Raw genomic sequence first — 12,208 nt, 5'->3', positions numbered from 1 at the left:
CTCTCTCTCTCTCTCTCTCTCTCTCTCTCTCTCTCTCTCTCTCTCTCTCTCTCTCTCTCTCTCTCTCTCTCTCTCTCTCTCTCTCTCTGAGCAGCAGCACATTTCTGAACTCTGCTTTTAATAAATGGTCACCAGCTAATGGTGCAAACTGTAACCTGAGCCCAGCTGGAGCTGAGCGGCTCAGGCTGCTGCGGGGAACGCTAACAGTTGAGCCTAGAACAGCGAGGGCCGGAGCGGCGTCGATTTACTCAACACAACATCCGAGCAGCTGGTTTTCCACACTGACGGGCACAAATGTCTCACAAGTATAAAAACAGAAGAGGCGGATGACAAAAGAGAGTAAATAACATAAAAATGTAGAAATTGGGATTAACGTTGGGATAATTTGGTCTTCAAGTTGTGTAAAAATGTAATTTTTGTCACATTAAACTAATTAAAAATGTCAAAGTCTATAATATGGTTCCACGACTGTCTTAATATATTAAACAAAATGCTCAAAAAACATAAGAAATTAAAACTTTTTTAACTCAGTGAGATGCCATTTAAAAAACAAAAGTTCTGTTTTGTGATCTATCTGAGAACATAAATTGTCTAAATGCTGTTAATCATAGACTTTATCTAGACAAAAACATATAAATAAATAAACTAGAGGTGGGAATTGAACAAGGTAATTATGATTAGAAAGAAATAACACGCTAAAAAAAGTTTGCGCTTGAGCCAGAGCGTGCCCCATTTGTGGGGAGCCTGGGCTACAACACATAGTGCAAAAATGACTTATTAGCTGAGTTTAAAAAAAACTAAAAACACGAAAACTCAAAATTAAAATCTGACCGAGACCCAAAATATTAAAGATGGAGCACGAATTTGTTAAAGTATTGAAACTTTTTAATAAAAGACATTTTGACCTACATTTTAAAAAGCTGATGTCTTCCAAATAATTTTTCCCCTCAAATAAGAATTTAATTGTCTTTGCATGAAGCTTTAATTTACCGCTTGAAGCAGCAGAAAACATGACTCTGACTGACCACCACAGGAGAGTTTAAGCAGAAGGTTTTTTTCACTGATTCGCGCTCCACGTGTTCAGGAGCACCACTGGGTTTAGGTGTGTGCCACACGAACCAAAAACATGGTCAAATCAGCAGCTTTTTTCAGCCTCATTTGTTGGAAATGTAGCATTTCCTCAGTGGAGGTTTGTGTGTGTTTCTGGAGTACGCTGAAGTGTGACAGTGTGTGGTGGAGCAGCGCTGGAGTGGGAATCCTGGAGGAGAGCCAGGGCAAACACGAAGCTGCCTTAAATGGAGCCCGAGTGCAGTGGAACAACTGTCTGAAACCAGGCGGTGAGTTTACACAAGTTAACACTGTCCTCCTTCTTCTTCTGTGGTTTTTCAGGTGTGAAGAACTGGCACATGATTGGATATCTGCAGCCAGAGACCTCCTACGATATCAAAATGCAGTGCTTTAACGGTGGGGGGCAGAGCGATTACAGCAACGTCATGATCTGTGAAACCAGAGGTGCGAAGACTTGAACGCACGAGCAACAAATCAGCGGTTCGGTTTGTGAAATCCTGAAACTGACGCCTCATTTCTGGTGCAGCTCGCCAGTCTCCCGGGTCTCCCAGTCAGCACCCCTTCACCCCTCCTGGACCCCACCTCCCTGAGCCCTCCAGCTCACCTGGCGGACTGCTCTATCTGATTGTGGGCTGTGTTTTGGTGGTGATGGTGCTCATCCTGCTGTCTTTCATCGCCATGTGTCTGTGGAGGAATCGCCAGCAGAACAACACGAACAGTGAGAAAATCCAACACCAAACACCAAATAATTGCTTCATTTTTTTAAATAATTGTCAGCCCCCGTGGCGGCTTGTGAGTCATACTCTATCCCAGCACATACACAGATCCCAAGGTGCTTGCAAAAGTCTTGGCCGTCGTTCAGTAAACTACTTGCTTGACCGGTTGCATGTGGAAATAGTTGTGATCTCTGTAGATTTGGAGAAAGAATCAATTCTTTATTTCCTGTAACGTAACAGGAAACAAACAGGAAAATCTTAACGTCCGCTCTGTAAATGGTTACAGATTATTCCCTGGAAACTCTCCACCTCAGATTAAATGCAGTGAGAATTAGAGATGCCACTAAATCTTTATTGAAGGAAAATATGCGATTTTATTTAAATCAAGATCTAAAGAAATGTTGAAGCTGCTGCTTGTGATTCATTAGGGTCACCACAGTAAACACACACCTACGAGCAACACACATTACTACAAAAAAAATATTGCTTCAAACTGGGGGGAGAAATATGTTTGTCGCAAAAAAGTAATAATGATAAAAACAACAACAAAAAAGACCTCCAGAACAAATAGTTGTGCAAAAATTACAGTATGTCAAATAAATTCTTAAATAGTAAGCAACCGAAGGCTGTGATGGTCACACGTTTCATTTGTTGTTTATTTATGCTGTTTTTGTCAAAGATACGACTCGCTGAAAAAACCCTTTGACACACCTAGATTTAACACTGCCGACGGTGCGCTCTGGAGGTATTTGAGAGAAAAGTCGTATAGCCGTGTTAGACGCTGTGGCTAAAACGAGACCAAACTGCTGATGTTTTGATGTATAATTTGTGTAGTCAGTGAAAACATTGTCAGTCAGAAGAGTTTGTTTTAAACAACTCAGTTTGTGCGAGATATGATCTCATGATAAAATATTCAATAGACCTGAAAGTCAAACTGGGGTTACTTCAAAAACCTTTAAGATATCAAAATACTATTTTGGGCATGTAAGGCTCAAGTTACTGTGACCTGTTTAAACTATTTATACCTCAGCTTTAGAGCCAAATTACTGCAGAATGTCTTTGCCGATTTTAGCGGTTTGTCTACGTCTGGTGGTGGACGGCTACCAAAAGTTGAAACATTTGACCATTTAGCTCTATGTAGGTATGACAGAGGCAGAGAAATTAGAAAAGCTTTAATGCTTATTGATCCTTAAAGCAACACTGTGCAGTTTCCTGCTCCTCCGCCCTACTGGTTGAAAGTGGAATTACAACTATTGTGTTAGTGGTGGTCAGAGGGGCCGACGGCGCCAAATGGCAGCCCCGCCTCTGTCAGACCTCCCCAGGGCGGCTGTGGCTACAAGTAGCTTACCTTCACTAGCGGTGTGTGAATTTGAGAGTGTGTGAAAGCGTCTTTGGGTGTCTAGAAAAGTGCTATATAAGTTCAATGCACTATTATTATTATTATTATTATTGTAAAGAACACTGCTGTAGCCTGCTGCAGCTAGCGCTAACAACAAGCTAACCCCAACATGAGCCAACTAATACTAAAATAAACCACAGAGTAAAAAGATCCACACTGTTGGTCAAAAAATATTACTTCTATTCCCAGTAGTAACAAAGCCAGGTCAATAGTACCTTAAAACCAGTGTAGGTCATGTCGATGTTCACTCCGGTTTTAGCTGTTTGCTTCGCCTCCAAAGATATTACTCTCTCACCTTTACTTCCAGGCTCTGCCGTGATGCCAACAGAAAAGCAAACTTCTCCTGTTTCTTCTTCTTGTACTTTTTATTGATGGTCGGCAAACTGAAAAAGCTAACTGCTAGCATAGTGGCTAACAGCCGTAAAGCAGGTAAAGAGCGCCCCCTAGAACACCTACCTGCTCCGCAAAACTGTTAAGTATCTGGCCAGTAGAGGGCTGCAGAGTGGTGTCAGATATGAAGCGTTTCTAAATCAACAATCACTGTTAAAGCTCCAGCTTAAAGTTTAAAAACTATTTAGTGTTACTGTAATCAGTCATTTTAAACTTTTTAATCTCTAATTTTCCATCCATTATAGAGTTTGACCCTCCTGGCTACCTGTACCAGCCTGCAGAGTTGAACGGTCACGTCCTTGAATACACCACGCTGGCGCCGGGCAGCAGCCGTGCCAATGGGAGCATCCATGGTAGCTACGGGCACAGTGGCCAGATGTTACCCCAGGGGTGCCACCACCTCCACCACAAACTACCCAACGGCTTGGCGCTGCTTAACGGCTCCGGCGGTTTATTCTCACCCGGCCACCCACACGGCCACGAAGGCGCGCTGCCCTGTAGCGCCCATGACTGCGAGCACTCGCACCCTCACCACCACTTAAACGTGAGCTCAGCCGTCATGACGGTTCTGACGATGTACCTGTGTTGTGCAACTTCACCAAAAATGTGGTTAAATTGTCTCGACAGGGCGGAGGCGCATACACGGCTCTTCCTCAGACGGAGAACTCTGACTGCATGAGCTGTCAGAACCTGTGCAACAACAACAGGTGAGAAGACAGATTAAGAATCTATTTTAGCACTTTTGTTTGCAATAATCTGGATTAGAACAAGTCAAAGTGTTGTTTAATCAGGGAAACAAGACACTTGGCAAAGCTGAGTTGATGCTTTAGAGAAATATCAGTGAAAATCAACATGAGGCTGTAGGATATTAAAAGAGAAGCTGCTCAAACGTCATGAGATGCAGCTGACAAAATGTGCTGATGAGCCTGTTACACACACACACACACACACACACACACACACACACACACACACACACACACACACACACACACACACACACACAGAGGCCTCCCACTTGTCCCGTTTGTGTATTTAAGGGTCTCCAGCATCACAGTTTACTCTGCGCGCAATGAGCCAGCAGACCTAATGAGCTCCCTGTTTATTTACCTCCAGCTGCTGGAGGGGGTGGATGGATATTGGGTGGGGGGGGGGTTGGTCCACGGTCCAGTTGTGTACCCGAGGAGAAGTTGAGTTTAGGAAAATGTGGAAAACTCACTGCTCTAGAGAGTAAAACCACAATGTGTTTCCGTAAAGTTTTCAAAAGTGGATTTTCAGTCTTTATTTCATTTGTTGAGAACAGTTTTAACTTCTGAGCGCTCGCTTCTTACTTCACAGACCGTTACGGTGAAGTAAGAGTTTCTGTTTGTATATTCATAAGCGTCTGATTAAAGAAACATGGCCTGCCTTTTCTTTCCGTCTCATTTCGTCTCTTGCAGATGTCACAACAAGACCAACGGCACTTTCCCCAATGGCACGCTGCCTTTGATGCACCGAGTGGCACCCTGCCAGCAGGATGGGATGGAGATGGTCCCTCTGGGCCAGGTTTCACCTCAGTGTCGAGGCTCCGACCCAGAGGCTGACAGAGGGTACCAACCAAATGAGCTCCAGGGGTCCTTGCCCTCACAACGTTCCTTCTGTTTGATTCAGAACAACGAAAACTCCCCAGGGGATAGCACTGGTGAGACACGAACCCTATTATAAGTGTGTTGTTTTAGTGTTTGCAAGGTCAAACTGACTGGGCTCACCAGCAGTGTTGAGAACATTGCTTAAAAAAAGTAATTAGTTATATTTACTGATTACTTTGTCAAAAAAGTAACTCAGTTCAGTATAAAAGTAACTAATTGCCAAGAAAAAATAACTATTTTGCTACATTTTTCATTAAAGAACGCAAGAAAAATGGGTTCCCTTCTTACTTAACTATAAATTACTACAATACTGAAATATAAATGCCCGGAACATAGTAACATGTATGTGTATATATATATATATATATATATATACACATATATATATATATATATATATATATGTATATACACATATATATATATATATATATATATATATATATATATATATATATATATATATATATATATATATATATATATACATATATATATATATGTATATATATATATATATACATATATATATATATACTGTGTATATATACTGTGTGTATATATATATATATATATATATATATATATATATATATATATACATGTATACATATAATTTTTATAAAACTTAATAACTGGAATAAATGGGCACTTAACAGGATGAACTACAAACAGGAACATTACACTAATCTAGACTATTAGAATGTCACTGTGTGATATTTAACAAGACACTAATCAGCTAAAATTTATAATTGCAAATATAAACACCTGTAAGGGTTCCTGAGCCTTTAAATGGTTTCTCAGTCTCGTTAAATCAATCAAATAAATGTTATTTTGCACAATTTTTAAAAATTTACAGCTTCACATATTTGTGTGTTTTTAGTGGCATTTCTGTTTCTGGTAATCTAATAATGGTTAAATAAATAAATAAATGAATGAATGACTCTAGAGGAGGCACAAATGTGACTTAAATCTAATCACTTGGGTCAGACCCAAACACAGAAGAGCTGCAGCTGGGTGGTGAAGACACATAGGTAGTTCTAATAACACCTGAGCGCTCATGACATCTGAGACTGATGCAACCAGTGTTACAGCGGAATGATCAGAAACAGATTACATTTGAATAATCTAGGAAGGTAGAAGATCGTGACGTCTGAGCGGCGAACAGGTGAGCTGACCTTCAGGATGTCCCGTTGTCACGCTAAGGGACATCCTGCGGGTCTGCAGCCGTAGACTATTCATCACGTCTTCCTCGTTCTTCATGGGCCGTGATGCGCTTGGATGAAAACATTTGCTCCCAATCAGCTGATGACAGCTTCAACACACCGTGCTGCTGAATTAGTAACGCACGCATTTTCTTATCAGTAACGGAAACGGATCAACAGGAAGATGGATTAAAAGAAGACGGGAATTATTAGATTATTCGTTACTGAAAAAACAATTTTTTTTAGTAACGCCGTTATTTTAAACAGCCTTATTCCCATCACTGCTCACTAGTCACTAGGGGCAACGGTGGCACAGGAGTTAAGTGCTCGGCCCATAATCGGAAGGTTGCAGGTTCGAGCCCCGCTCAGTCTGTCGCTGTCATTGTGTCCTTGGGCAAGACACTTAACTCACGTTGCCTGCTGGTGGTGGTCGGAGGGACCGGTGGTGCCTGTGCTCGGCAGCCTCGCCTCTGTCAGTGCGCCCCAGGGCAGCTGTGGCTACATCGTAGCTCATCCCCACCAATGTGTGAATGTGTGTGTGATTGGATGAATGACTGATTGTGTTGTAAAGCGCCTTGGGGGGTTCCAGGACTCTAGAAGGCGCTATATCAAATACAGGCCATTTACTAGTGACTAAAGAAGGACAAGGGATAGAATACAGATTTTCAGTTCAGACTGAACTTTTTTAATTAAATATTTGAGTTTTGTTTTCATGGTTTTCATGATTTTTTAGTGCCTGGGGGAATAATTGCAATTATTACAAACCATGGTGTGTTCCCAAACTCTCGTCATGACGCTTGTTTTGTTTCTTCAGAACAAAAATTAGTTGCATCAAAACTGAATTATTTCTCTTTCCAAAGACCAAGTTCACTCTGGTTATTTTTTCATTTGTTTTATTTCAGTACATTTGCAGTGATCTCTAGTATAAATAAGTGCCTTGTGAGTTGATCTCTGTGGGATTAATAGTTCTCATGCTCCGGTTTCAGGAAGTAGAAGTTAGGCGGTTTAGAGGGGGGCATAAAACAACACGATATTGAGTGTTGTTTTTTTTTTTATTTCCTGATATTAGGACATCTCATCTCTGATTGGCTAACAGAAATGTGACTACCACTGACTCAATTTTCTTTGAAACGTTAATGTTTTAGCTCCACAGATAATAGAATAGAATAGATAATAAACTGTTGCTGTTTTAACGTCCAGGAATCAGCAGCAGACATCTTGGCTAGTAGAAGGTAACCATTAGAAATAGCAACTTCAACACATGGCAGAGCTCCTTCAGGCTTGTGTTTTTGTGGAAATGCAACATCCACATTTTGTCGGTGGTAGAGTCACATTGCTGAGAAATGTCCATATATCAGGAAAGAAGACTCCAAATCCTCCAAAATACATCGATTAAACGAGCGATCCACACTACTTAGCCTTTGTTCTCTCCTTTAATAACTGGTCAGGGCTTGACAGTGTGACATGCTAGCTCTTTACTAGCCGAAGTTCACCCAGTAAAGTAGCAACATTTAAGTAGTTATCAGTGTCATAGGGTAAAACGTGATCTATTTTTTGTTTCTGAAATAACTCAAAGATAACACTGTTAGCTTGTTAGCATAGTTGTTTGATCACTCTGCTAGTAGAGCTAGCATGTATCATCATGTAGCAACCCGAAGCAGAAGGTTACCTTTATAGTTATAAACGTAGGTAATTTAAAATCGTAGATGTGTCCTGGATCATCATGTGTGCATTGTTGAAGGTAGGTCCTGTGGCGGTAGCATGTAAAAGCCATTGCCAACGCTAACGTTACTCTGACCTGGAAGTGCTTCAGCTGCTCTGAAAAATCAGGACGTGTCAAAGCGGGGGTTTGTGACATAAACAGAACCAGAGAACCCAAACATTGTGTTTCTTTTTCCAAATGCCCCCCTGTCGCTTTAAGAAATCTAATCTCTAAATTCTGACCCGTTTCAGCCGCACCAATTGGGTTTTTACATCATCAGCATTTCTCGTGTTGTCTGCATACAAACTATGCAGCAACACCACAAATTACACTCTGGGTCTCTCCAGAGTCTGCTCGGCTTTTTTTTTTAATACGAAGCACAAACCTTCTCGTTTGTCTTGCAGCTGAAGAGGAGCCGGAGTGCGTGGAGGTGGAGGAGCGTGTGGTGTCCTGGGTCAGCCTCGGACTGCCAGACTTAGACTGCGACAAGAAGCCTGGGTGGATCTGCAGCGGCAGCCTGGCAGTAGAGCTGATTCAGCCCGGCCCACAGGAGGCCTGAACGTAGCCCACACGCAAGCACACTCCCCAGCCTCGGGGAGAGGAACCGGGCCCAGCGAGATGGAGGAGGAGGAAGGAGCGCAGTGGAAGGAGGAAGACGGGGATAGTCAGAGACACTGCTTATTAAAGGACACAGAAGTGTTGGACCGAGACGCAACAATAAAAGACTTGAGAGCAAAAGACAGACGGAGGAAAAACTTTTAGCACGATGGAGGGAAAACGCTCATAAAACATCAAGAACTCTTTAGATGACTTATTTATTTTTTGTAGTAGTAAAATATTATTTCATATGAATGTATCTGTTTAAAAGAAAAAAGTTTGTCTTTTATATTATTTATGCCTTTTGGATGAGAAATACTTTTTATTTTTTTGTCGTTTTGTCCCTCTGATCCACTGGAGGGGGGAGATTAGTCTGTAAAGTTTTGTAATATAAAAAAGAAGATATGGAAGACAAAAACCAACGACAATCCGCTCCGAATGTCTTTCTTTCCCTTCGGTTCCGTGCGGCAGCGATGAATTTCCCTGCTGGGGTCCAAACCCATCCATATTTCTGGCAGGCCTTTGATGTGGTGCCGTGATGCGCCGTTCCACTGCACTGACCCCTAAACACTCCCTTCACTGTTCACATTAAGGCCGCTGCTCTTTGCTTCATTGAATGCTTGATAGCTCATCGCTTTACACAAAATGCGTCATTGCTTTGAGAGCGCTTTTGACCTGTTGGCCCCAATCTGTTGGAGAACTGAAGCAGTTCTACGAACACAGAGCTGCGATGTTCGAGCAGCTCTTTAGGGCTAATCTGTGTGTGTTAGAGCGGTGGTTCCCAACATTTTTCCCTTGAAGACCCCCTTGTCTGCATCCAATACAAGCCAGGACCCCCTAACCCCAACTCCTACCCACATATACACAAACTTTATACAGACATTTATCGTTATTACCCTCATAAAAAGATTTGATTATACTATTATTAGCCGTGGTATTGGGATTTTATAAATGTAAGTTTTGCAGTTACAGTCTTATTAACCTCACAAAACTGTGGGTGCCCCAAGTTAGGGAACCACTGTAAGGACGTTCAGAGTGGGCGCAGAGCAAAACTAACCATAGTGGCAAAGTTTAAACTTTAAAGGCATACTTCATATTTTTAAATCATTTTCTTGAGCCATTATGTGCTGAAATAAAAATGTGGGGCAGCAGTAGCTCAACAGGTTGAGCGGGTTGTCCAATAATCGGAAGGTTGCAGGATCGATCCCCGCTCCGGACAGAGAATTCTGCTGGTGTGTCCTTGGGCAAGACACTTAACCCACCTTGCCTGCTGGTGGTGGTCGGAGGGACCGCTGGCGCCTGTGCTCGGCAGCCTCGCCTCTGTCAGTGCACCCCAGGGCAGCTGTGGCTACATCGTAGCTCATCACCATCAGTGTGTGTGAATGGATGAATGATACACTGTAGTGTAAAGCACTTTGGAGTCCTTACTCTGAGAGGCGCTATACAAGTGCGGGTCATTTATCATTTATAAAAGGACCCTTTACAGAGTGTTACGACAGTTTCACTTTTGTTTACAGTACAGTAACATGCTTATTAAGCACGGTTTATTTTAAATAGGTGATAATACGTAAAAACTGTAGTATAATTACTTGCAAACACAGTATTTGTGGTGATTTATTTATGAAAAAGACCGTGTTTGTCATGATTTCATGAGTGACGGTAAACAATGGGAGAAATTTCTTGTTTACAGTATAATAACGATACTCTACAAGCCATTTGCAAGCTAACGGTTAGTTAAACATACAACAAGCAGTAATGCAACTTCCAGAGGTGGCGTGTCTCTTCAAGGTAACAAACAGCCTGTGACGTAGTAATCGGTCTGCGCATTTCCTTCAAGTAGCACATATCGACGGGTAGCACGGATAGTCAGAACACCGGTATCCAGCACGTTTTAGTGGTTTCTCTGCTCCAACACACTTGATTCAGTGGTTGAAGTGCCTGTGCAGCAGCTCATCAGGCTCTGCAGAAGTGTGTTAATTACCTGCTGATTGATATCAGGTATGTTGGAGCAGAGTTGAAGCTAAAATGTGCTGGATACCGACCCTCCAGGCCCAGAATTGAATACACCTGCTTTACAGGGTTAATGAAATATTCCCCCCCTCCCCAAACGCCCCCTGTGGCCAGAATACGGCACTTGCAACTTTTAAGAGTGCTGGTCCGGTCTGCTGATTTGTTTCATTTAGTGATGAATCACCAAATGAAGGCTGGAGAGACATTTCAGCTTTCAGATTAAAGCATGAAAAAGACAAACGCACAGCGAGGAAATACATTTCGCTTTTGGTTCAACTAACGGACACTAGGGGGTGCTAAGAGCAAGCCAAAACTGCCTGGTCTCCCTTTAATGTGAATTTCTTTGGCGCAAAGATACATTTCTGTTGTAATATTTAAAAGATAGGGTTCCGATTTAGAATTTAGCCTTTGATTGGGGGGATTTATAGCATGGACGTTGGTTACTATTCATGTTGAATAGGGATTTTCAGTCTGAAGCGTGTTTCTGTGTAAAAGTTATAAACCACCATCTTTCTAGTAGCTTCCTGAGCAGCCTCGGTTCAGAGATATAGAGGGTAAATCTTGCTAGACTGATGAGCTAACAGCAAATGCATCCATTGTTTCTAATCAAATCAAAAATATTTATAAATCTGTACACTGTTCTCCATCTGATGCATATTTAGGCAAAAATTATTAATCTCTCCTGCTGATTTTAACCCTGAATGCACCAAAGTGCTATGTTTTGCTGCCACAAGTGGCGTTTGTCTTTCAGCTTCTTGGTTAGTTTACAAAACACTTCATACACCAGGAGGTGATGTGAAGTATTTAGGACATTGAAGAAGTTTCTTATTCCTGAACAATTCCCTAACTCCCCTAAAGTCTCAGACCTTGTTTCACATTTGTGTTCCCGCTGATTGCAGATGATAGCTCCTCGCTGTGATGAGAGCGGCCCAAGCTTCCCATGCTCGGTGCCTGCCGGCCCATGTTTTCTGCCAGAGGCCTGGGCTCACCTGGCATCTCTGCTCCGTGTGGTGGGATATTCCTGGCACCTGGATTTCTGAGGCGTGGCACGGCTTCTTCAGGAACAGGCTGCCTCTGAAACTACGGCGTGTTTTTGATGTAGCCCGATTGGACCGTTTTTGAGGTTAGAAACCAAAACGGGGTAGCTAATGATCCACAGAACTGGCTATTCTCTGTCTTGTGTTGCTTTTAACTGATTTTATTTCCATGAAACCTCTCTGCAGCGGGTAAAAGTGAGCAAAACAAAAGGGTTGGAAAGGAAACTAGGAATGAAAGGAAAAGGGTCTGAGGAAAGGAGAGGGGATGCTGACAGATGCAGCCTGGGCTGGAGAGGAGAAGATAAGGGCAAGGTTGTGTCTAAATGAACTGCTTCTGCGTCTCCCACGTCTGTCAGTCGGCACTCTCCATCAGCCCTGCCCTGCACCCTCATCCCACGCAGCTTCACCCTTTCATTAAGGAGCCCATGGGAACAAGAAAGCTCATTGTCCACCCAG

General features: G+C 42.4%; 1 protein-coding gene across 2 annotated transcripts in view; it reads left to right on the top strand.

The window, feature by feature from the left end:
* Nucleotides 1-9,127, top strand: part of cdon (cell adhesion associated, oncogene regulated) — a 34,803-nt gene extending 25,676 nt beyond the window's left edge. For both annotated transcript variants that reach the window (XM_070543220.1, XM_070543219.1), the window contains exons 14-19: nucleotides 1,390-1,512; nucleotides 1,595-1,786; nucleotides 3,819-4,117; nucleotides 4,201-4,280; nucleotides 5,013-5,254; nucleotides 8,513-9,127. In XM_070543220.1, the coding sequence (XP_070399321.1) occupies nucleotides 1,390-1,512; nucleotides 1,595-1,786; nucleotides 3,819-4,117; nucleotides 4,201-4,280; nucleotides 5,013-5,254; nucleotides 8,513-8,667 (1,091 nt within the window). In that variant the 3' untranslated portion in view covers nucleotides 8,668-9,127. The remainder of the gene's footprint in view (nucleotides 1-1,389; nucleotides 1,513-1,594; nucleotides 1,787-3,818; nucleotides 4,118-4,200; nucleotides 4,281-5,012; nucleotides 5,255-8,512) is intronic.
* Nucleotides 9,128-12,208: the final 3,081 nt, after the last annotated feature.

Source organism: Nothobranchius furzeri, chromosome 13, assembly GCF_043380555.1.
Source record: "Nothobranchius furzeri strain GRZ-AD chromosome 13, NfurGRZ-RIMD1, whole genome shotgun sequence".
In the NCBI taxonomy this organism is placed as follows: Eukaryota; Metazoa; Chordata; class Actinopteri; order Cyprinodontiformes; family Nothobranchiidae; genus Nothobranchius; species Nothobranchius furzeri.
Note: the sequence above shows the minus strand (reverse complement) of the source record. Positions and strands in the feature narration are given on the sequence as shown.